This window comes from Astatotilapia calliptera, chromosome 22 (genome assembly GCF_900246225.1).
Source record: "Astatotilapia calliptera chromosome 22, fAstCal1.2, whole genome shotgun sequence".
Taxonomy (NCBI): Eukaryota; Metazoa; Chordata; class Actinopteri; order Cichliformes; family Cichlidae; genus Astatotilapia; species Astatotilapia calliptera.
The window spans coordinates 12,459,920-12,484,392 of NC_039322.1; the positions used below are offsets into that span (position 1 = coordinate 12,459,920).

Sequence of the window (24,473 nt, forward strand, 5' to 3'; positions counted from 1 at the left end):
AATTTTACTTTACTGGCTCAGGCTTCAGACTGCTCTAAACACTTGGTCTCTATTAGGTTTCTTGTGCCAAGCTCATGTCAGCTTAGTATGATTTTTTTTTTTTTTTCCCTTTTTCCCAATATGTGATTACACCTTGCAAGCACTAGCTTATGTTTTTAGAAGCCTAGTGAGTTGCAGCCAGTCAGAAGACATTGGGCTCTCAATGAGTGGGCTTGAAAAGGATCATTTCCGCCACTGGATGAAGTGAGACATAGCAGAAATTGGATTTCTTAAACTCTGAATCATGCAAAGCTTCTGTATTGGAGCATCAGAATAAAAAAATAAAATACTAAAATCTGTAAATGTTCTCTCTAAATGAGCTCTGATCCAATTTGGCATAATTGTATTATACTCTGATTTCATGAGATATATATGACCCATATACACTTACCAGTTACGCCTTGCTAGCAGCAGATTGTACTGTTATGAAGGGGGGCTTCATAACTGCTTAATTTTTTTTCATGGCATTGGAAACATTCCTCAGAGATTTTGGTCCCCTTTGACATGATAGCATCACACAGCTGCAGAAGATATCCATGCTGCACCTCCATGATGTTCCACTGGATCCCAAAGGTGCTCCATCGGATTGAGATCTGGCGACCGTGGAGGCTGATTTTAAAAACTCATTGTCATGTTCAAGAAGCCAGTTTAAGGTGCATGAGCTGTGTGACTTGGCCTGTTATCCGGTTGGAATCAGCAATACTCAAGAAGGCTGTGTCTAAATTGTACTAAGGGGACCAAAGTGTGCCAACCAGCAGCAGCCTGAACCACTGATATAAAATGGTTCCAAGCTTTCTGTTGTCAATACCAAATTCTCACCCTACCATCCAAATATGCAGTTGAAATGGAGACTTATCAGAAAGGCAACTTTTATCCAATCTTCTGTTGTCCATTTTTGTTGACTCCATGCAAACTGTAGTGGTCTAATTCTGGTGTACCGTTCAAGGTGGTTGGTCGTACTGTTACCTGAATCTCAACAGTGCGCTTTTATTTCGAGTGCCCGTTTTATCTATTATTTACGGTAAAGTAACATTACGACAGATTGCGTCATGATAAATCGTCTAGAACGCTTTACGACACTGTTGACAGCTGTAGTACTTCTTGGCGAGTTTCTCTAGTTGGTGTCCGTTGCTTGCACATTTCAAGTTATGGTTTAAGTGTCCACCAAAGCTGCAGTTAAATGAGTGTTTTTGATTTATTTCGCGGGTTCTTCGGGGTACCCGGAGGCCATTATCGTGGCCGGAGGTGAGTTTATGGCGTCGGAGTATGTAGCTGTACACTCTGCTACGCTAGCTGAACTTAGTACACTTTCTCTGCGTGCAGCTATGTCAGGGACAAGATTAGTGTTTTCTGCCAGGAAAACCACAGGGGTCCTTCAGCTAGATTTTGGTGCTATTTATGCTCACGGAGTTAATACGATTGAGTACTTTGAGGTCTGTTTGCTGGTGGCATGTTGTAACGCAGTTTCTAAACCAAAGGGAGATTTCAAAGTTTGTACATTTGTGTTACTTCGTCTATCAGGGACCCTTTCTTCGATGCCATGACTCATGACGACGATGAAGATGAAGATGATGAAGATGGATTCCACTATGATGGGTTCAGTGGGGAGCAGCAGGACCCATTTGACAGCGCCTGGAGGTTTGGCTTCAGTTTTGGCCCGGACGGGATGCGGATTCAGGACCCCCCGATGTTTGGCCACGTCCTCAGGGAGATGGAGGAGATATTCTCCCAGCTGGGTCGTTGGGAGGGACATCCAGAGTCTGGACGCTTTGGTATGAAAACAGACCCACGAGCCCCGTTTTCATGTTGCTTGTTTTTAACGAAATGTAACAAAACAAACAAACAAGTATAAAAAGTGTCAGTAAAGATGTACGGTGTACAATTCTTTCACCCTGGAAAAAGAAATAATTAAAATCGCAAAGTTAACCATAACATCCATGCCCATGAAGACTCAAATTCTTACCACAACTCGACATGTTCCTCTCCTCTGTGTTGAACCTTTTTGCTCTTTTGCCCTCTTTGTGTTTTAGATGTTCCCCACATCATGCCACCACCACCGTCTCAGGACAGAGCAGAGAGAGGACGAGGAAGCTCCAGTGGAAACCCTCTGAGAGACTTTATGCTCAAATATCCTGACAGCGACACACAACAACGATCCAGAGAGCCCCGAGGTGATCACAGACCTTCTTATGAGTCACCTGAATTTCATGGCCGGACCCCTTTTTCCAGGGTAAAGGAGATATTCACTCCTCCTTCTTTGTTTCTGTTGCGACACAAGCGGTTGTATATTAACTGAGATTTTTGTATTGTGTGTTTAAAAGTTTAATGATATTTGGAGACACAAAACTCCACAGGAGGAGCACAAAGGTGACAGAGGTGGGTGCTGATATTTACATTTTATTTGATAATTTAGTGGAAGCTCTTTTAGATTGTGTCAAATTTATTTTCTATTCCCATCCTGATCCTCCCAAGATCTGGACTCGGCTGTGTCCTCTGATGGCTTGGATCAGCTTCTGACGCCACCTGCTGGTCAGGCACCCAACCAGCCCAGAACTCGGTCTTTCTTTCAGTCTGTCACTGTCACTAAGGTGGTGAAGCCTGATGGGGTGAGTGTTTCTTGATTCTGTAATAATACGTTCATAGTGATTCTTTTAATAGTTTTGTCTCCGTTTTGATGAGCATTTCGTTTGCGTGTGTCAGAGTGTAGAGGAGAGGCGTACGGTAAGAGACGGCCAAGGCAACGAGGAGACCACGGTGACTCGCTCGGGAGGTTCTGGGATTTCTGGGGGACCAGATCATTCGAATGGACCCGTGCTGCAAGGTCAGCCTGTCTCCGGTGTGTTCTTTGAATTGTTTATCTGACACACACACACAAAAATCCTGTATTTATTTTTGCTTTTCTTCCAGGTGATCCCCACCGCTTCTCAGACTTGCGGGATGATGGCTCATTATTCTCCAGGTTCTTTGGAGGCTTTAAATAAAATGTGAAGGAGTTATTAGAGATGTGAGCTGGCATATTTATATTACGTACCAATGTATGGACAAATAGTTTCACGGTCTTTCTTTGCCAAAACGAATATGTTGGATAAATTCTCGCTGGCTCATTTAAGATGAAACTGGAAGTCCAAATTGATCATGCAGGATCGAAGCTGCAGATCCTGAAAGCTATTGATGGTGACACACTGAGACACATGAGACGCTGAACAATTCACGTTTCCATATTTTATTTTTGTATTGTCCTGTAGACAAGCCTGTGTGGATGTGAGTGAGTGAAGAATTAAATAAAGACTCTTAATATATGTACAAAGTTGTTTGGCTCATATTTTTGTTAGTAACAGTCTTCAGATTTTACATGATCAAAAAACAAAACTGCACAATATACTTTTAAGCAGAACTTAAAAAAATGCTGGATGTATCAAATATGATACAATTTAAAATTCATATAATTTTTAAAAATTTGACACTAAGTTCCATGAATGCTTCATTTTCTGGCAAATATTTCGTGGTTCAGGCTCTACAGGGTCACAATTTCTATCACGCGTCATGTACAGCTCATTTAAACCTCGAGTGAGACGGACCAGTGGCGTTGCCCTTTCTCTTAATTTAAAGGAGCTTACACATTTAACCGTTTGTGTCAGTTTGTCAACACGATAAAGAAATGCTGTTGTTTTAAATGAAGGAAATCTGTCAGTCCAACTGTTTGTGCTTAAATTATCAGAAGTAAACTTGTAAAATTACAGAGTCAGATCTGGTAGCTCAGCGCCCGGACTGTGCTGTAATTATAAAACAAGTTTTTCTTAATTCAAAGAAAAAGTTGAATGTCTTTTATTTATTTTTTTACCGCGTTACAAAATGAGACATTTCTGTAGCAGACGGTGCTAAATTTAAACTTTTTTTGACATTTCAATGTTTGTCGGTTACTTTGTTGTAGTGAAACATTTTTTACATCTATGCCCTCCACATTTTTCTAAGCTGTCCAGGCCTTCTGTTTGACACTCCTGCTTTAAATGGTTCCTATTATAATAATCTCTGGCTCCATATGTCTAATCTTGACTGTAGCAGAGTAGCATTTTTTTTTTTTTTTCTTATACTGTACCTGAGTGCAGCCAGTGGAAAAAGTCATTTTTGGTTCATCTGTCTGGTGAAAATCTCAGAGGGTTTGAAAAGCAGTTAGTTGAGCTTCTGTGTTCAAAGCCAGAGAGGGATATAAACTAAAGGTAATGGTTTAGGCTAAAAGGAATAAAATAGAAATACAGATGCTTTTGTTTTTTTACATTGTAAAATTTTAATCAGGAGGAAAAATGGACAGGCAAAACAAATAACAATAGTTTGTCTTTTTTCTAATCACACAGAATAAAACAACACATAAAGCAACTAACTTTATATTGAAAATTGATGCATATGTAAACAAATGAAATAAATGATTTTCTTTTAAACACACATTGTATACGAGGGTTAAATCACAGTGACAGTGGGCAAAGAATTAAGAAAATCAGTGAAAGAATAGAAGTTGAAAAACTGATAAGCTGGGGTTTTTTTCTACTTTAAGAAATAATTTGGGGATTGGTTGCGACATTTTGTGAAGAGCGGTGTAAAAGTCAGTATTTTGTGCTGCATAGAAAATACCTCGAGCGGAATGATGGGAAACCAAACATTTAGTTAGTTTTTAGCTCTGCATAGTTCTAGTTACAATAACCTTGGAAGAGACACATGAACAAACAAATGTTCATTTTTGAGTCTAAAGGGGTTTTGACATGAATTCAAATTCTTCCAAGTCGATCAAGTCGTCCTCTGTTTAACTGTGTTTACGAGGGTTTATAAAACCTTTTCTCATTGGTCCATCCTAATCAGCTGATTCCACATAAACCTTTTCCTTCTGCTCTGCAAATGAATGTGTCAGGTTTTCAGTTTCTATGTTTACAGGATATTAATTTACGTTTAATCAACATTAAAAGGTGCTGGATACTCTTTGATGTGCGAGGTCTTGCTGCTGTGCTCAGTTATTAAGAGGAGCGAGGATAACGGGATCTTTCCTGTGGAAGCTGGCTTCATATATATCATAATCAAACTATTGTGATGCCGATACAGAATTTATGTGATCTGATACTGCATGGATGTTTGCATTCACTTAAATATCAGTTGTACTCTTTTTATTTTATGTGTTATATTTGTTAGAAAAAGAGATTTTAACCTCAATGAGTCTTTTTCCTGGATAAATAGAGGATATATATTGCGTGACAACAACTTTTATGAGGTAGTCATTTTTAATGGGTTAAAATGAAGTTTAAATGTTGGCTTAACCAAGCAGAGCTTCATCTTGTATCATGTTATCAATGATGTGAGGTCCTTTTGCTGCCCTTTGTCCACAGATCCCCTGTGATCTGTGAACCGTATCTGGAAACCACTACAAAAACCAGAGCCCCTCTCACAAATGTCCTTTTGCTGGGTGGGGTGAGAACACAATCCAGTCTGTTTATATAGAAGTGCATTTCAATCTGATCATCTTTTGACATGTTTAATTGTTTTTATGTTTTGTAATGGTTTTCATCCTGTGGGAATACTAATGATCCATGTTGAGAAATATAGCAGTGGACGTAACATAACAGAGTTAAGATCTTAAATTTCTTTTCCGATCAAACGGGAACAATCAGATCCAGTGCCAATCAAATGAGGAAACCCTCCACTGAGCCACTATCGAGCTTTTGGTGCACGGACTGTTTTTCATCGCGCATGCTGTGATTAAGATGTCCTGAGTCCACACACACTCATAATCACGTCAGCAATTCCATAAAGTGTGTGACGTAGCCTCCACCTCCAGCATGAAAGAGCAAACTCTGCTCAGCCAGGCAGACGGTGCAGTTCTGCGGGTCAGATCCACCCGATGACACCTGCCCGGCTCTGAAAACACACCTGCTCCCAGAGTGTGTAGAGGAAAGCTCAGGGATGGAGAGGCTGCTGAAGAAATGTCAGATCAGAAACCAGCTGATCAGGGAGTGCATGGCCGAATGTCTCGGCGTCTACGTCCTGATTGTAAGTGTCCTTTTCTTCTTCTTCTTTCAAACATTTAAGATATAGTTAGCTGTGTAGGAACTTAGTAGAACTAAAAAAAACAAATAAAGTTCCCTCAGTTCAGCCAGTAAACTCAACATGAAGTGTGTCAGTCAGTGAGTTTCTTGTAAAATGCCCTGCTGGTTTGTTTAGAGCACCTCATAAATCTGCACGGTGTATAACTAAGGACTTTGGCCTGAATGAAACGGACAGAGGGTGACAGGGACTGCAGGGGAAGGGGGGGTAAAATTGGACTCTCTTGTTAGTGATTTCCAAAGGTGATATTCTTTTGACTGCAGTGCTGTTGTTTTATCTCTAATGACTATCTGGGGCAATGAACATTTACAGCACAAATCATAAAGCAGCTCTTTAGTTAAATAATAAAAAAGGATATTGCACCAAGTGTGTCAGAACATGATGTCTCTACTGTACTGCATGGTGAAAACATTCAAACTGGACGTATGTTGAATGAATCTAAGCAAGATAAAATGCTGCTATTGTGGATTAATCAGAAAATGAATTTGGGGAGGTTCTGAAGATTTTGAGAGTTTGGATCATTATCCACTGTTTTGATTGGGTACACTCGTGTATATATTCGACTGCTAATACTTCTCTTCATTTCATGTAATTGCAGCTGTTTGGATGTGGCTCTGTTGCCCAAGTGGTCACAACTGAAGACAAAAAGGGCCAGTACCTCTCAATTAATCTGGGTTTTGCTCTGGGAGTAACATTTGGGGTCTTCGTGTCTCGTGGAGTATCGGGTAAGGGACTGAACGAAGTTACTGGGTATGCAGAACTGTGATTAGAAGTTTACATACACTAATCTTTGCCATTAATGTCATGGTAATTTGGGGAATTATTTCTTTGCACTGTTCTTTTTCCAGGGTGGAATGATTGTACAGCATACATCTTTACTGGTTTCCTTTAATCCACACAGGTTCAAATATATACACACACTGACTTAAATCTTTTAATAAGCAGTGCTGAGGGGTTTTTAACTTGACAAGGCCAGAGCCTTTTAACTTCTTGCTAGTGATCATGAATGACTACAGTTTGATAGTTTTTCATTACCAGCATGAAGGAGCATGACTGACTCCACACCTGGTGACAAGTCTTACCCTGATCAACAGTTTTGTCTGAATCCCAGTTTAGATCATAATACCTGGAAATGAACTCTTTGATGTGTTGTTTGGAACTGCCATTAATATTATACTAACCAAAAATGCAGAAAAAAACACCTTACATAATAGTTATAAACCGATTTGCATGTCATAACTGTGATTTCTTTTTAAGGTGCTCATTTAAACCCCGCTGTGTCTCTGAGCTTGTGTGTTCTGGGCCGCCACTCATGGGTGAAACTGCCTTTCTACATCTTCTTCCAAGTGTTGGGAGCCTTTCTGGCTGCGGCTACAGTTGCTCTGCAGTACTACGGTGAGTGTTTAACAGTGAGCCCAGGTACAGCAAGGGAGTTGATAATCATCAATTGAGGCTTTTCAAATCAAATAAATCATGTCGTTTGATAAGCTCTCGCTCTCATGTCATCTCATGTTGTAACATCATTTGTGTTCTGGAAACGTCGCGGCTCTGAACAATAAACTGTGTTTTGTGTCTGTTTGATGATGCGTGCGCGATGAGATGTTTGCAGACGCCATCCAGGCGTACAGCGGAGGCGATCTGACGGTGACGGGTCCCACAGCCACAGCAGGCATATTCTCCACTTACCCCGCTGACTACCTGAGTGTGTGGGGAGGTATCGTGGACCAGGTCAGCCCTTGTTGTTCTTATTAGTTAAGGATCATTCATCGTTATCAGGCTGACAGATAAAGATGGTATAACTGCTCAATAGTCGTGTGAACCTGTATCCGGTTGTTCAGTCTGACGTCACTAGCCGTGTCTGGGCCTAAACTCCGCTGCAGGTCCATATATCAAACGATCACTATGGCATTACTGAGAGTTGAAAAACTGTCTAAAGTCTTTCATCTTTAATAAAATGATCAGCGTTCTGCTCTACCAGGTGTAACAATTGAGTTTAACATCCAGGCATCCATGAAAACGGAATTTATGACATTTAACGGAGTTAGAAGTTAGCAGGGAGTTAGCTCGCTAGCTTCTATCTAAATACAATATAGCATGTCCTGACTGCGGGGTTTTGGAAACAAATTAAAACGTACAGCTCTGTTATCACTTCCAGCATAAATGAAGACAGAAAACTAAACAGCAGTGACGTTTGTAGGGTTACTGAAGTTGGGCTAGCTGGTATATAATGATGTGCTACGTGACCGCTAGCGACACAGCTATGTTAGCATAATATAAACAAGCTAACTTTTTTTCCACTCGATAAAAGTTACCGTGAGTGTTCTTGGTGGTCAGGAACAAATGTAATCGCATGGCAGGATGCTGTAAAAGGACCAAACTTCAGCCAGGAGAACAACTGAGATAATCCATCCACAATACGAGGTTAGTCATTCATATACTGCTGCATGGGCTGGGCTGTAGTTACATCCTAAGGTTTTAAAAACTGAGCTTAAATAAATGGTTAGCGATAATAAAAGCCGAGGTAGGTCAACAGTGATCACTGACTGTTTTAGGAGCTTTTTGAGATCAAATAGAAGAAAATACATAACATTAAACATGTTAACAACACAAAAGCCATATTAAACGCAGACTACTTTAGACCCGGAAGTAGGATTCGTCGCGTCATCACTGAACAACCGGATAGTTATATCGCCAAAATATACCAGGCTATTTCCTGAAACTTGGCTCCACATTGATAAATGGAGTAACTTGCCTTGACCCAGCCAGGAAACGCTGTTTTTCCATCAGATAAAATCATACTGTTCCTTCCTGCATATCTCTAACTACTTCCATGGCATCCAGGTGATCGGCACGGCCGCTCTGCTGCTGTGCGTCCTGGCTCTCGGGGACCACAGGAACAGCTCCATCCCTCATTATCTTCAGCCTGTCTTAGTGGGAGCAGCAGTGCTGGTCATTGGCATCTCAATGGGCTCAAACAGCGGATATGCACTCAACCCGGCAAGAGATTTTGGACCTCGGTTGTTCACCTACATTGCCGGTTGGGGGGCGGATGTTTTCAAGTTAGTGGTTTCACTCCGGATGCTCTGCTAATTCCCATCTTATTTCCTCACATTGTTGACTGTCTTAAAGCAAACATGCTGTCTATTTTTGCAGGGCCGGAAGTAGCTGGTGGTGGGTGCCCATAGTGGCTCCTTGTGTTGGAGCGCTTCTGGGAACACTGATCTACGAGCTGATGGTTGAAGTCCACCATCCTTCAGAGCAGTCCCAATCCCAGGCCTCGTGTCCGGAGGATAGAAGTGACAAGGTGGGGGTTGAGCTGGAGGGGGTGGAAGCGGACCGTGAAAAGCCAACTTAATGATTAAATCGTGTAAAAGAGAAACAACAGTCTGTGTGTGGTAAATGCTTTTTAAGCTGTGATAGTAACTGAAATTATCTATGTAGAGATAAATGATTGATCCAAACAGGCAGCTTCGGATTGCCTCCAACTTATTTTGAGGCATAATTGCACCAACACCTACAAGTAAACTTTAGTTTCCTGGTTATAGTTTCTTCCACAAATAAGACGGACTGCCATAAGACAGTTGCTTTAGTTCAAACGGCCTTTGAGTTATTCAGAAAATATCTTAATATCTATTGTTACAGATGTTTTTACAAACATTGACATTTTGCCAGATACTCAGGTTATTGGTTCACTTTTCATTTAGCGTTACTGTCAAGTCAAATGAGTGAAAGCCAACCTCCTGCAAAAAAAAAATGATATCCCCATTAGCCTCATGTTTGCCTTTGTATTTAGTGCCAACTGGCAAATGTTTGCATAATACTGAGTAAACATCACAAAATGAGCATGATGTCCAGTCACTTAGTGCCTTAATGATTTGCTAATATTGACCAATGGAATATACGAGTCTATCTATATGTAGTCCTATATGCAACCTTTTTAATAGAACATGTGTAGCAAATCTATGCTGGACAAACTCTCCAGTGTTTCCAGTATTCTGAGCGCTCCCTGCAGCACATGAACAGACGCACGAAAAAGCTCCAAAGCTCTCACCACAGTATTTCATTCACGCTGAGCTCTGGAGTTTTGGGCATGGCAAAGCTTTAGCTGTTGGACTCACACATGACTGTACTGTCCTGTGGTTTGTTCAGATGCAGCTTCAGTCTTTTTCTAATTTTGCCATCTTGAACCTTAATATGCTAACTGAGGCCTTTACAGTCTGAGATGTAGCTTACAGGGTTTTTTGCAGCTTCTGTGAGCATTGCACAGTCTGACCTTAGTGTGAATTTCCCGAGACATTCCCTCCTGGGAAGAAATCAGCATTGTGTTTATAGAGGTGCTCGCACTTCCACACCAATTCCTATGGAAGTAGTAAAGGTGGACCCAGGTTTGCACAGGTTTGCAGTCTTGTGAAAACTTGCTTTTTTTATGACTGACTGTAGCTGCAAGGGATACGATTAATTATTATATAACATTTGGCTGATTGTTTCTCGTGAAAATTACCTGGTATGCTTCTAAACTACATAATCAGTCACCAAATCTTTCCAAATGTCAGCTCATCTGACCAGCTGAACACTAAGATTTTCTTTTCTCAGGGAATTTTTAGAGGATTCAAACCAACCAAGTGTGCAAACAGAAAAGCATCGCACTGAGCCCGATGCTGACCTCTGCAGATGAATCCGCGACACGAGCCGGTCGTCTCTTTTACACATTTATTTTGAAACAGCACAAAAGTGTATGGCATTTCAGCAAGCAGACCACGACCATGGAAAAGAAAATGACATGAAAGTTTCCACTACTGAGCTATATAAATATGATATGACATATAAAAAGATACAAACAGAAAACCAAAGAAATCCACTCATAGGCCTCCAATAAAGTGACAGTGAAGGCTGTTTTTTAAACATATAAAAGAAATGTGAGTACAGCAAGCACTGTTGATTTAAAAAAAAAAAAAAAGAAACATTTGTTTTCAAACACATTAAGACAACACGACCCCCACGTTCTCCCTCTGCTTTGTAATTACAATGTATAGCTAACTCTGAGAGGGGATTCTTGTTTTCTTTTGGACTTCAAATTGTTTTGAAAAAAAGGGAACAGTACAAGTACAAATACTATACGTATTCACATTATCATAGCAAGTTACTAAAACCAGAACCATTTCTTTTAGTGTAATTATATGTATTTACATGGCAAAACTCGTACACGTATACTACTGACAGGAAGCCTTACCTCTCTTCTTCTAGCTTAACGAGTAACAACATCACACATTAGTCACACTACACGGGTTACCACCTCCAGTAACCTCGCCTCCTAATGAAACGCCTCCAGAGATTCTCATCTCATGTCTCTGTTGCAGGTAAATCACACCATGTCTCGTAACATTTGATGCAATCGACTCACATACACCAACAGCAGTAATGTGTTTCATATAAATAAATATTATAGCAACATAAAACTCAGTGTCAAATTCCCCGTGCCCACAAACGATCCCCTTCATGCTTCAGGATGTCTCGGCACGATGAGTTTTTCCAGCTCCCACGGGCTGGAAAAACTGATCTAATTGCCAGAAAAACAAAAACAAACAAAAAAAACGAGGACATGAAAAACGATGCGAAGTACAAAATATCTGCAGTACAGCTGTGAGGAGTACAGTGGGAGGTGCTATGTATCTACGTATGTGCTACAGTAACAAACAGGCAGGTGGCTACAGTCGGTGAAGAGTGAGTGCTCGAAATGGACACAGTATGGCTGATATACAGTATAAATGCTTTACTCTGGGGGGGAATGGGCCACACAAGAGTCCATCACAGGTGACGAGTTCATTTTAAGTGATCAAACATGCAGATACAATCGCACAGAAGAGGTGCCACAGAGGGAAACTGTTTGTGGTGGCTTAAAAAAGAAAAGAAAAGAAGTATACGACGACTGCACAGGAGCAGCTGTGTTTCATCAACATTCATATTCTACAGTATCGCCCTCCTCAGCCGTGACCCCTCGGGAGATTATCCGTCAGCTTCAGACGACCCCGCCCCCCTCTTCTACTGGGGCTTGTCCGTCTTGTGTGCCGTGAGGAAGGCCATGCCGTGGGTCCTGAAGTGGGTGTTGAGGTCCGTGGCCTTGTCGAATCGCCGGCCGCACACCTTGCAGCCCAGGTTTCCGTCTCCGTCCTCGCCCTGTGCCTGAGGAGAACCGGCAGCGGGAGAGCCATCTGGAGAGCCTTGGGCGCGAGGGGTCCCGCGTTCCGCGTCGCTCTGGGTGTCCCGCACTCGGTGAGTGATGAAACGGTGTCTGCTGAGAGAGCCGGCCGATGCAAAGCAGACTCCGCACTGCAGGCACTGGAAGGAGGCGGTGTCGCCCCGATGCTGGGGGATGTGGCGCTGAAACTCGGCCCCGTCTTCTGTAGTGAACCCGCAGGGGACACAGCGGAAAACGTTATCTTCCTCCTCTGCCTCACTGGGTCCCACTGATGTTGACGCCATGGATGCCCTGGTTCTCTTTGCGGGACCGCCGCCATCCTCTGTGTTGGTTTCGTCCTCGTCTCCCGCTCTGGCCGCAGGAGGACCGACCTCACCGTCTTGCTCCGAGGAGCTCCCCGGTCCTTCTCCCCCTGTGGCTGCACGCTTCCTGGTCATAGGGGGACCCTGAGAAAAAGGGAGAGCAGAGGCTAAGCAGCTGTGGAGACGATACACGAACAGAGCCTGCCCCAAGAACCTTTACTCACCTGTCCATCTGTGTTTCTGTGATGGAGTCGAATGTGTTTGTCCATTAAGAACCGACTGCCAAATGTACGTTTGCCTTCTGTACAATATCTGAGGAGTAATAATAAAGCAGCTCTATTAGTGACTGATAACAGATAAAGAAAAAAAAGACCATGATCTACACTGAAGACATTTTAAAAAGGCATCAAGTGGTCAGTGCCCTCTGCTGCACAAGCAGTGTAATGGTGCCATTCTTTTTTTAAACTTCTGCCAAGTTGATGTCAGCTTGGTATGGATTTCCATCTACGGTCACACCTTACAAGCACTGGCTTCAATCAGAAGACTTTAAATTACACACCTTTAACTGGGTTGTTTCAGACAGTGGATGAATTGAAAATAAGGATATTCTTACAAAGCTACTCTATTTAGTGCTCCAGGATAAAAACTATTGACTGACCTTGGAGGTCATCTGTGTACAATGAACTCATTGTCATGTTCAAGAAACCAGTTTGAGTTAGTTAATTCCACATCCCTATGTGCCCGCCACCGTCTTTTACAATTTAAGGTTGTGCATAGGTTCCATCTCTCCAAAGTCAAGCTATCTCGCATGTATCCGAATGTGGACCCCTCTTATGATAAGCGTGGGAGTGCAGAGGCTTCCCTTATCCATATGTTCTGGACGTGCCCTAGCCTTGAAGGATTCTGGAGAGATATATTTCAAACCGTGTCCCTATTTCTTGGATACCACATGAATCTTAATCCATTAGTTGCGCTTTTTGTCACCACTGGCAGGCTGATGCACGGTTGACCTCGTCACAGCATTGCACGCTCCCTTGTAGCTAGACGTGCGATCCTACTAAGATGGACGGGCGCCCCTTTGCCCAATCATGCTCAATGGCTGAGGGACCTTATGTACTATCTGAACCTTGAAAAGAACCGTTATGCGATTAGTAATAACAACAGTAAATTTTACAAGGTGTGGGGGCAATTCCTGAAATACTTTTCCAGCCTTCAGGTTGTGAACCCGACTTCCAGCATTACTCAGTAAATCCTCCCCCCTGTTTGTTTTTTTTTAGTTATTTGTGTGTTTTTTTATTTTCTTCTGCTTTGTCCTGTTGTATTTGTGATGGTTTTTTTTGTTTGTTTGTTTTTGGGGTTTTTTTCCTACCTGGCCAGAGGGATGGGGCTACTAAGTGGTATGGGTAGGGAGTAAACTGATAAAAGCAATTACAAGATAGGTGAGTGTGTCATTAATCTGCATTCTATTATTTCAGTTCAATCAATCATTGTTAAACCTACTTGTTGTTTAACAATTCTGTGTGTATCTGTCTTTCTTTGTTGCTTCAATTTAATAAAAATATCTTTGAGAAAAAAAGAAACCAGTTTGAGACGATTTGAGTTTTATGACATGGCACATGAATCCTGCTGGAAGCAGCCGTCAGAAGACAATGCGATCATAAAGTGATGGATATGGTCAGCAACAACACTCAGGAAGGCTGTGACATTTAAATGATGCTCAGCTGGTACCAAGAGGTCCAAGTGTGTCACACCCTCATGCCATTAGCAGCCAGAACCACCGATCCAAAGGCATGTAGGATCAATACTTTTATGCCGACAATCAGGCAACAATTTTCTAATCTTTTACTGTCTAATTTTGGTGAGGATTTGGTGGGAACTGTAGTGTCAGTTGCCAGTTCTTAGCTGACAGGTGTGGTTTTCTGCTGCTGTAGATCGTCTGCTTCAAGTTTTGACATGCTGCATGTTCAGAGATGCTCTTCTGAATACCTTGATTGTAGAAGATGCTCAGGTCATCTTTACCATGTCTGCATTTTAAATGCAAAATTACCAAGCACTTGAACGGCTGTACCTAATAAAGTGGCCAGTGAGTGTGTATTACATTTAATCATACAAATTATAATTGCTGTAGGTTTATATTTGAGATTTACTCGTGTCTATATGCTACCCATAAACAGTGTCTGTACTGAAAGTGTAAGTTACTCACTGGCAATGGAAGACTCTTTTGTTGCCCTCATGAATGACACGCTCGTGACGTCTCAGGCTGGAGGATGTGCTGAATGTGCCTCCACAGATACGACAGGGAAACTTTGGAGATAACATCACACATAAAGACATTGAGAGAAGATTTAAAAAAAAAAAAAAAAAAAAAAAAAGGATACTGAAACTTGGTCTTCCTACCAAAAGGAGTGGCTCTTTCCCTACTTCACTATCCACAATATGCTAAGCTAACAGAAACTAGATTTCGTGCACTTCTGTGTTAATAACATCTGTTCCTTTCCTTCCTGTGATCAACATTATCTGTCACACCTTGCCGTGCTCCATCTTCACGTGACTCAGATAGTCTTCGTTGTCCGTGAACGTGTTCTGACACTGAGGGCAGGTCCACTCGGTTGGAGCGCTTGGATGACTGCTGCCTCCTGTGGTAGTGGAGTGACTCCCTGGAGCCTCGTAGTCCTCATCGGCATCATCGTCATCGTCCTCTTCTTCCTCTTCTTCCTCCTCCTCCTGCTCCCGACCCCAGTCCTCTCCATCAGAGTTATCAGGCTTTCCAGAGGATTTTGACTTGAGGCCAGAGGGACCAGATGCGTTGGCTGGAGCTGAGGTGGGGTTAGCGCCATCGGTCTGAGACTCCTGTTTGGCGGACGGGCCTCTGTGAGCGGTCTGAGCGGGACGACAGGAAATTGTATGAGAAGAGAACAGAAAGGCAAACGGAGAAAATCGTCATCTTGAAGCTGTTCTTTGAATAAATACGATTATTTCGACTACAAACAAGTTCTAATGTCTCTATTGCTAAACTTTTGTACTTGGTATAGAACTTAGGACGAGGTCACCGGAGGGGTACCTCGCTAAGGCCGATCCAAGAATTACTGTCTGCCTTATTTGACGCCGCATTCATTGTAGAAAGCAACGAATGGGCAACACATAAAGGCAAAGGACTAACACATCATGTGCTGTGACATTCTGTATGTACCCACCTTAATATGCTCCATCATGGAGCCTTTTTGGGCGTAGAGCTTGGTGCAGTCAGGACACTTGAACACATGCACTTTTTGCTTAGCTAAATGAGTATCAAAATGCATGTACAGCAAAGGTTTTTGGGTAAAAACTGTATCACACATCACACATTTGTAGATCATTCTGCAAAAGGAGAAGAAGAATTCAATGGTTAGGGATCAACTTAGAGAATTTTCCTAAACAGTCTGAAAATATTTCTCTGTGGAAACGTTGAAAAGCAGCACACGTACTTGGCCTGTCCTCCGGTGAGCGTTGGGTGCTGGGTGCTGATGTGGCTCTGGGCGCTGGGGGAAGACTTGAAGGCCATGGGGCAGCTCGGGCACTTGTGGAAGACCTCGCAGTGAGCAGTCTGAATGTGGGACTTGATGGAGTTTAACCCTCCGAACACGACCTGGCAGCTCGAGCACCTTGGTTAAGAATAATGAGAATAATCAATAACAGGGATAAAATAAAAAATAATAAAAAAAAATATGTTTAAGTGTCATAAAGATTAAATGCGTTGTTTTTCAATTAAACCCATGGATGGAATTGTGTCTCAGGACTCTTTGGATGATTGAAATCAATCTTGGACACCTATGATCATTAGTTTGCCAGGTGAGCCCAATTAAAGGAAAAACTACACAAGAAGGATGTTCCACATTATTAAGCTGACCACCATTTTCAAGCAATATAGGAAGGAAAAATTATCTCTCTGTTGCTGAAAAGCGTGAAATAGTTGAATGCCTTGGACACGTAATGAAAACCTTGGATATTTCACAAAAACTTAAGCGTGATCACCATAATGTTAAGAGATTTGTGGGTGAGTCAGAGCACACATGGGTCCGTGCAGATAAAAGCACAATGATGAAGGTTTCTGCCAGACAAATACATCAGATTAGGTGAGCAGCTGCGAAAAGGCCATTACAAAGCAGCAAGCAGATAATTGAAGCTGCTGGTGCCTCTGGAGCCCTGCGAACATCAAGGTGTAGGATCCTCCAGAGACTTGCAGTTGTGCATAAACCTTATATTTGGCCACCCCTAACCAATGCTCACAAGCAGAAACGGCTGCAATGGGACCAGAACTACAAGAAGACTAATTTTCAAACAGTCCTGTTCACTGATGAGTGCAACCCTGGATGGTCCAGATGGATGCAGTGGTGGATGGTTCTTGGACAGCCACCATGTTCCAACAAGGCTGCAACATCAGCAAGGACATGGTGGAGTCATGTTTTGAGCCAGAATCACGGGGAGAGAGCTCCTTGGCCTCTTTAGGGTCCCTGAAAGTGTGAAAATGACCTCTGCAAAGTATGTTGAATTTCTGACTGACCACTTTCTTCCATGGTAGAAAGAGAAGAACTGTGCCTTCTGCCAGGGCTGCTCAATTAATCGAATTTTAATCTAAATTACGATCTGGGCTTTCAACGATCATTAAAAATGACTGAGCCGATTATTAGTACCTTACTCGTGCTTTACTCTCGCGCTGCTCCGTGTGGTAAAACGAGCGCACCTCTCTGCGATTCAAACACGCGTCACAACAATTAAGAGGACCCGAGGGAAGCTCGGAAAGCTAAGCAGAAGTTATTTGGAGAGGATAATGGGTGCTGAAGAAAGAATGCTGTTGGTTGAAAAGAGAGGTAAAACGACTTCAGTGGTGTGGAAACATTATGGGTTTGCGGAGTCAGACGTGGATCAAGTAGACATAGTGTGTAAACTTTGCTACGGTGTCGTAGCTGCACCACAGAGCAACACTACAAATTTATTCAATCATTTGAAGACCGCTCACGAAGCGACATACGATCAAACAATGAAGGAGCAGCAACTTTAGTTGACATACCTCAATGTCAGTTTGATGCAATTGTGCATTGTGTGGCTACACAGCTTGCCTTGATGTTTGGTTATTTGTATGCATAAAGATTATGCAGTATTTTGAAGTTCACTAAACATAGATGTTTACATTTTTCATTTATTTTTTATATTGCAAACATTTGCACTGTTATCATTATTTGCACACTATTTTATATTATTTTTTGACAACCTTTAAAGCCATTATTCAATACATTGTTACTGTTATATAAATATCGTCAAATAATCGAGATCTCAATTTCAGTGAAAATAATCGTGATTATCATTTTTGCCATAATCGAGAAGCCCTACCTTCTGCAACAAAATCATCTTCATGCAAGACAAGGCACCATCTCATGCTACAAGGAATACCTCTGCATCATTGGCTGCTATAGCCATAAAAGGAGAGAAACTCATGGTGTGGCCCCCATTCCTCCCTGACCTCAATCCTATTGAGAACCTTTGGAGCATCCTCAAACAAAAAAAATATCACGGTGGGAGGCAGTTCACATCCAAACAGCAGCTCTGAGAGGCTATTCTGACATCCTGCAAAGACATTCACGTAGAAACTTTCCAAAAACTCACAAGTTCCATGGATGCAAGAACTGTAAAACTGCTATCAAATAAAGGGTCCTATGCTAATATGCAACTTGACCCGTTAAGATGTTTTTGATTGAAATAGCTTTGATTTCAGTAAAATTAATTGACTAATGCTGCAAATTCAACAAATTACCATTTTCAATTCTCTACAACCTATAAAATGTTTTGAAACTGTGTGCGTAATAATTTGGAACAGTGCATTTTAAGTTTTATATTTTTGAAAAACATACTGTTTTCATTGGGAGTTTTGTTGAGTAACATTTGAATTATACTCTTATGCTGACTGACATTTGAATCGGCTATTTAGGAAAATCAGAGAAAAATATCATTTGCATAATAATTTGGTGCGCGGTGTATATATATCAAAATACATTTCCTTTGTTTGCAGCAGTATGCGACTTAGCTAAAAGACAATAACCAAAAAGCTTCTTCACTTTCAACTTTCTGTTTTGTGTTGCTTTTGCACTATAGTAACATCACAGCTTGAAATCAAACTGATTCAAAATATCTGCGCTTCACCTTTAATCATCTGCTCCACTCTGTGTGCACGCAGAGTGAAAATGAGAGCAGAGCAAGACGAGAAATGAGTGAAGCTATATATGATAGCAAAGACGGCAAAGAGTACAATACAGTTGAGCTGTAATGAAACGCGTGCAATAAAACACGGTACATAAAATATAAATATTTACATTTTTTGTCTCATTAATCTGTCTGTCTGCAATTTACCCTTAAATCTGAAAAAAAAAAAGAAAACTGGCATGAAGGTGTCTATTTCGGCCTGAAGGTTCTTATCTATATCACATATTATGTTGCCTAGCAACCACTAAAATGCCCACTTGCAGTGTTTTGCTTCGGTAACACCTTAGAAAATTCTGGTTATAATTTTAATTTACAACAATACCATCCAATTTATATCAACAAAAGCTTAACTATACGTGTAATATTATGACACCTTTACAACATCTGGCAACCACCTAGCAACCGCTTGAAATAGCCTGTTTTTTTCTTGTCTTTTTGCACTTATAAAAGCTTATGAAAGCATGCTGTTGTTTTTCTTTCACAACAATAATAGCTCATTTCGATCCAAAATAGTTGGATTATACACAACATATTGTTATCGTGTTATCTATCTATAACATGTATCTATAATGCACCTTATAAAAGCATCAGGCCTAACAATATTGTAGCCTGTGCTTAAAAAGCCAGGTAAAAGACAGTAAAAATAAATTATAGAACTGTATGAATCTTTTCTTTTTGCAAATCCTCACAGTGAGAAATATATCTTATTAATTTAACACTGGGATCGGATTGGCAGATCCGCAAAGTTTCAATATAGGGAGTGAGAAGTTGGAAAGTGCTGTCACTTCATTGCAAGACGTTCTTAAGACTCCTGTTGTAGCTTCAGAAGCTTTTTCCGCTAGTCACTGCTCCAAACATCTGCTTTGAATCAGACGGACTGATTACGTGACGGATTTTATAGTTTATATTATTTTATTTTAATAATTCTTAGCTACATTTAAGCTGCCCATTAGCAAATGCCTCCCACAGAAGAAGTGGACATGATTTTCAAATACCTTTTGAACTGCCAGTTACTCAATTGGTCATGTCATATGTTAACCATGTTCGATAGCGTGTCCACACCTGTAGCCAATGCGTCTGGCAAAGTGCAAACAGGCCTCGTCCAGGTGGGTCTGGAAGCTGGCCTGCCGTGCGATTCCACCGCACTCGGGACAGACATGAGGCGCTCTGTGTTTATGGATCCTCTGGTGGGCAGACACGGCACACGAGTTAGGGAGCATCATGGGAGGCGAGCACTGTGTACATGTCTGAAAATGGGGAGAAAAAAGGAAAATGAAACAAAACAAAGTCATCATCACAACTTCATAACCAGCAGCACGAAACATACTGTTCACTCATCCCCAATACTCACTGAGTTAGGCGCAGCTCTGATCTGCTGGAAGTGGGTGACCAGCTCCGCTTTGCCAGAGAATTGTGTTTGGCACTCCGGACATTTGAAGTTATTGTACTGCAGCCCTTCAGCCTTCTTGCACGGCAGAGGCATCAGCGCTTGCGGGCCCTGAGGTGCTCGGCGGACGGATCGAGGCTGAGCTGCTGCTGCTGGAGATGAAGTGTCCTTCATTGGGCTGGAATTGGCAGAGATGTTGGGGCCTCCGGGTGTGGAGGAAGGAGAGGAGACTGGAGGAGAGGAGGACGAAGAGGAGAGCAGGCCTGGTCAGCCAAAAGGTGAAAAACAAGAGGAGATAAATGAAAAACGGTCAATGAGGATGAGTTACACATGAATGACATAGTTTTTAGTTCAAAATACATTTGCTTCTTTATTTTTTTTAAATAAAGAGATTAATATTTTAATGAGTGAATCATGGTTAGGTAACAAACAGCTCTTATTTCCTTAATATTTGTTGTTTATTCATTTTTTAAAAATCAACAAATGAAAAATACCTCTGGGCTTCCAGTGGACCTACTACGAGTTTTATTATTTTATGCCTGTTTCAGTGGTGGTGCTGATTACACACGGCAAAAGGCTTCAAATAATTGAGGTCAGTGTATATGCGAATAATCTCTATCAGCCAAAAGGTTCAGACTGCTCTAAACACTTTGCTTCAGATGCTTTTTTTCCTACTCGTGGCTCTGTATGATGTCAAAGAGAGAAGATATCCCTAATATGGTCATTTAAGGTACCCAGCTGTGGATGTGACATGCCTGCTTGTCAAACCTGTTTACGAGGGAGAGCATGAGCAGAAAGTAGGCTTACGGAGAGGAGAACTAAAAGAGCTCCTTCTAGACAGAAGATTAACTGATTGGCTGCAGGCTCAGCATGAGATAAGTAAGGTTTGTTTCAAAATGTTAATCATGAAAAGCGACTCATAGATCTAGAAGATTAGTCTGATTGGTCCCCATTAATTCCAACAATTTTCTTTGAGATGATATCAACTAAATGATAAATAAAATATGATTAACTGATGATTAAAGTAAGTGTTGGCTGCACTTCTGCTTACCACCAATTGGCGTTATGTCTTGTTGTCCAATCATCTGCTCCACAGTGACAGGCCTCATGACCAGGTGCGAGCACTGCATGACCAGCCCTCGCTCCTTGTGCTCTCTGGCATGCAGCAGCAGGCTGCACTTATTGAAGAAGGCCAGCCTCTTTGCACAATGGTTGCAGGTCACTTCGATGCGGAGTGATCGTCTGTCATAGTGTCGTGCCAGGCTGCGCTCCAGCGCAAACGCGTCTCCGCACTCCAGGCAGCGGTAACCTGTTGCAGGGAGGGGAAGGCCCCACTCGGGTGGTGGCAGAGCAGAGAGGTCGGGCTTGTAGCTTGGCAAAAGGTTTTTACTGTTCAGAATTTTGTTAAAAGCCTCCACCAGGCTCGACTGGCTCCGGGAGATGACGGCCCCCGTGCTGTTGACGATGGAGGCGGGTTTGTTCGGCTGGAGGCCGCTGCCTATGATGGTGCCGCTTCCTCCATTTGCCGTTTTGTTAGTGGTCGTACGTACGCTGATCCCACTCGCAGCAACTGAGAACTTCGGGGAGGAGGCTGCAACGGGGGTGACAGGCAAGGCGGCCGATTTAGTGATGCTTACAGCGGTGGCGGAAACCTTGGCCTTGTCAGACGCAGCCATTTTGTTTTGGACCTTTGTGGCAGCAGCTAGCATGACGCTGCTGGCTGCGAGTGTAGAGACAGGCAGAGCATTTAGAGCACTTACTTTCTGCGAAGTTGTTGTCATGTGACCAGGGGAAGACTCAGGTTTTTGGGCCTTGTTTCCTAAAACCTTACGTTCCCCAGCTTGAGCTTTAGGGTCCACACCTTTCCCTGCAGCACCACCTTTAGGCGCCACCCGTGTCACGGTTCTGGTGATTCCACCTGTGGAGGTTTTAATAGTTTTGATTCTGACTTTGAGGGGTCTGGATGGTGTTCCAGAAGCAGCAGGTGTTGCATCACCTGTGTCCCCCGCGTCAGTGGACACGGGTTTAGTTTTACCATCGTCCACCTCCATATTTTCCTCACCCGTTTTCGTGTTTTCTCCCTTGTCAGCTTTACCATCAACAACCCTGTCTATGCCGTTTCCCACCTCCATCTCTTCCTCCTCCTCTTTAGGTTCCCGCAGTTCAGAAGGAGGTGGGGTGGAGGCCACTGCAGGGCTGGAGCACCTTTTAGTTGTGACTTGAGCCGTTGATTTTGGCATCTCAGGTTCAGGACTCTCTGGTGAGTCTCTCTCTTCGATCACGTGTTCTGGATGCCTGTCCTCCACCTGGGGACTCTCTGTTGAGCCTAACGGGGGAGCTGATGAAGTCAAAGATGCCCCCGAAGGAGTGTCCCCAGGTTTGGGCTGAGATGCAGTAGAGGATGAGGGCTGTGCCGAGACTGAGTCAGACTTATAACGTCGGCTCAGCTGAGTGCAAGTCGGAGAGTCCGGGCTCTCCTGGATTACCAGGGGGCTTCCCAAATCTGGGTCAGAATCTTCCTCCTCCACCTGCTGGTGTTGAAATTCAGCAGGACCACCCTTGGGAGCTCCGTTAAAAGGCTGCGATGAGCGTAGAGGGTGTGATGAGGGTGCAGAAGGTGGAGTTGAAAGCAGGGGCTTGGAAGGTGGAAAGAAAGGCGAGGCTAGTCCCACGGGCCCACCAGCACCCAGAGGAGGGGACCCAGCTGACAGAGACGAAGATGAAGGTAATGAAGCTTTCACGCCGTCTGCTCTCTCTTGGCCCGTATCCTGCTGCTGCTGCTGGTGCTGCTGCTGTAGCAGCTGCATCTTTCGGGCTCGACCCACAGGATCTCCAGACCCCTGTGCCACAAGTGGTTTAAGTCTATTGAAAATGTTACCACCCTGCTTGTGAGACTTGGCCGTACTAGCTCCTGCTGATTCTGAAGACACTTTGGGTGTATTTACCAACCATGGTGCACCATTAGGCTGAGCCTGGCTAAGTGGAAGTGGCGTGGAGACGCCAGAAGTCCCGAAACCATTGTGGTTGAGAGCTTCAGATTCAGCCAATCCAGGAGCGCACGCGCCAAGTCTAGGGCCCACATCCACCCCTGTGATCACATCAATGGTGTCCTGGTCTGCATCTACCTCCCCTCCATCCACCGTCTCGATACGCACTTTATTCTTCACAATCACACTCACGATTGAGGTGTCTGCCTGGGGGTCCGAGGGGCTTGGCGCTCTCATGGATGACCCAACGCTTTCTGGCTTCCCCAGAGGTGCACCTGCAGCTCCGTGCGGTCCCTCTGCCTCATCTGGGGCAGACTGGATGGCCTCTTTGGCATCTATGTCAGGAATGTCAAACGCTGCCAACAGGTCATCAAAATCTGGGGTCTTCATGTCCCCCATACCGGGATTACCTCCTGTAAAAACAAGACACAAAGCATGACTCTACATCCTACTACATAACCCTACATGCAAAAACTCTACTATAAAATGACAGTTATATTGTGTTTATATTTCCATGATAACCTGAAACAACAGACATGCACCTCCCTGTGATACACAAACAGGCTCCACTCGCTAGCTAGCTCGGATGCTGCATTAGCCAGCTAGCACGCTAGCGGCGGCGCTTCTGCTCCCCAAACCGCTCTCTCCGGTGGCAGGTTCAAAAATATTCCACTATGAATGGGAAACACTCGTCACTCCATCGTGCTTTTACCGCATGCAGGGCCCTGCAATAGTGACCATTTAAGAGGCGGTACCACCGACAGAGCGTTTTTGTAGCAGCGACCACGGTTATTTTTGAGCTACTACACTTGAGGCTGGCTAGCTGGCCGCTGAGCTCCAGCCAAGACAGAGAGAGACAGATAGAGAGAGGGGTCATTTAGCTAACGAGCTAGCGTTCGCCATTTAAAAGGCAACAGAGCGCTTCGCTGAGGTTTGGTGTGACAGCAGCGGCCACCCGGTGACAGCAGGCTCGACGAAATCACAGAAAACGGTGGCCGGGATGGGGATTTTCCTTTAATATTTCATGTATTTTTTGATTTGTTTACCTGGATGTGCGATTCCCGACTATCCTAGCTTGCTTTCAGCTGAAAATGCTGCGCTTCCCGTCACATGACTCAGCACATCCTATCAGCCTGTGATAGCGCTGGAAAAATGCACGGGAGGATGCTGAGAGCGACACGTATGTTTATTTCTGCTGGGAATTACCGCTTTTTAAAGGCTGATGGGGCTGCAGAAGTGTCACC

General features: G+C 43.2%; 4 protein-coding genes and 1 non-coding gene across 10 annotated transcripts in view; 2 read left to right on the forward strand and 3 right to left on the reverse strand.

Annotated features, from left to right (window-relative positions):
* efna3a (ephrin-A3a) overlaps window positions 1-24,473 on the reverse strand; it is a 400,882-nt gene that overhangs the window by 120,915 nt on the left and 255,494 nt on the right. The window lies entirely within an intron of this gene.
* Window positions 1,080-3,342, forward strand: hax1 (HCLS1 associated protein X-1). Of its 2 annotated transcripts, none has more exons than XM_026157363.1 (7): window positions 1,080-1,284; window positions 1,561-1,811; window positions 2,070-2,269; window positions 2,361-2,415; window positions 2,512-2,645; window positions 2,740-2,875; window positions 2,947-3,342. In XM_026157363.1, exons 1-7 carry the CDS (start codon window positions 1,220-1,222, stop codon window positions 3,018-3,020), a joined length of 915 nt encoding a protein of 304 aa, XP_026013148.1. In that variant the 5' UTR covers window positions 1,080-1,219; the 3' UTR covers window positions 3,021-3,342. The 2 variants fall into 2 exon arrangements, with proteins under 2 accessions (XP_026013148.1, XP_026013149.1); XM_026157364.1 differs by having other exon boundaries at window positions 1,082-1,284; window positions 2,740-2,860.
* Window positions 5,933-9,502, forward strand: aqp10b (aquaporin 10b). The gene is made up of 6 exons (XM_026157365.1): window positions 5,933-6,069; window positions 6,722-6,848; window positions 7,381-7,518; window positions 7,733-7,851; window positions 8,965-9,182; window positions 9,277-9,502. Exons 1-6 carry the CDS (start codon window positions 5,983-5,985, stop codon window positions 9,476-9,478), a joined length of 891 nt encoding a protein of 296 aa, XP_026013150.1. The 5' UTR covers window positions 5,933-5,982; the 3' UTR covers window positions 9,479-9,502.
* Window positions 11,058-24,349, reverse strand: znf687b (zinc finger protein 687b). 3 transcript variants are annotated; one of them, XM_026157299.1, is made up of 10 exons: window positions 23,776-24,269; window positions 21,294-23,642; window positions 20,207-20,505; window positions 19,918-20,102; window positions 16,086-16,262; window positions 15,816-15,978; window positions 15,148-15,501; window positions 14,825-14,925; window positions 12,846-12,933; window positions 11,058-12,765 (listed from the first exon to the last, which is right to left on the reverse strand). In XM_026157299.1, exons 2-10 carry the CDS (start codon window positions 23,626-23,628, stop codon window positions 12,163-12,165), a joined length of 4,305 nt encoding a protein of 1,434 aa, XP_026013084.1. In that variant the 5' UTR covers window positions 23,629-23,642; window positions 23,776-24,269; the 3' UTR covers window positions 11,058-12,162. The 3 variants fall into 3 exon arrangements, with proteins under 3 accessions (XP_026013084.1, XP_026013085.1, XP_026013083.1); XM_026157300.1 differs by lacking the exon at window positions 23,776-24,269 and adding an exon at window positions 24,276-24,349 and having other exon boundaries at window positions 11,078-12,765; window positions 20,207-20,472; XM_026157298.1 differs by lacking the exon at window positions 23,776-24,269 and adding an exon at window positions 24,276-24,349 and having other exon boundaries at window positions 11,079-12,765.
* LOC113015447 (small nucleolar RNA SNORA13) lies at window positions 15,637-15,771 on the reverse strand. The gene has a single exon (XR_003271117.1). It is a non-coding gene; the product is annotated as a small nucleolar RNA SNORA13 (small nucleolar RNA).

Excerpts from the sequence above, each read along its gene's own strand:
- hax1 (XM_026157363.1), top strand. The coding sequence starts at position 1,220 with ATGAGTGTTTTTGATTTATTTCGCGGGTTCTTCGGGGTACCCGGAGGC. Across the intron at positions 2,270-2,360 it reads GCCGGACCCCTTTTTCCAGG|TTTAATGATATTTGGAGACA; the intron begins GTAAAGGAGATA and ends TGTGTTTAAAAG. Across the intron at positions 2,646-2,739 it reads AGGTGGTGAAGCCTGATGGG|AGTGTAGAGGAGAGGCGTAC; the intron begins GTGAGTGTTTCT and ends TGCGTGTGTCAG.
- aqp10b (XM_026157365.1), top strand. The coding sequence starts at position 5,983 with ATGGAGAGGCTGCTGAAGAAATGTCAGATCAGAAACCAGCTGATCAGG. Across the intron at positions 6,849-7,380 it reads CGTGTCTCGTGGAGTATCGG|GTGCTCATTTAAACCCCGCT; the intron begins GTAAGGGACTGA and ends TTTCTTTTTAAG. Across the intron at positions 7,519-7,732 it reads AGTTGCTCTGCAGTACTACG|ACGCCATCCAGGCGTACAGC; the intron begins GTGAGTGTTTAA and ends AGATGTTTGCAG.
- znf687b (XM_026157299.1), bottom strand. The coding sequence starts at position 23,628 with ATGGGGGACATGAAGACCCCAGATTTTGATGACCTGTTGGCAGCGTTT. Across the intron at positions 15,502-15,815 it reads CCATGATGGAGCATATTAAG|ACCGCTCACAGAGGCCCGTC; the intron begins GTGGGTACATAC and ends CGTCCCGCTCAG. Across the intron at positions 12,934-14,824 it reads AAAAGAGTCTTCCATTGCCA|ATATTGTACAGAAGGCAAAC; the intron begins GTGAGTAACTTA and ends ATTACTCCTCAG.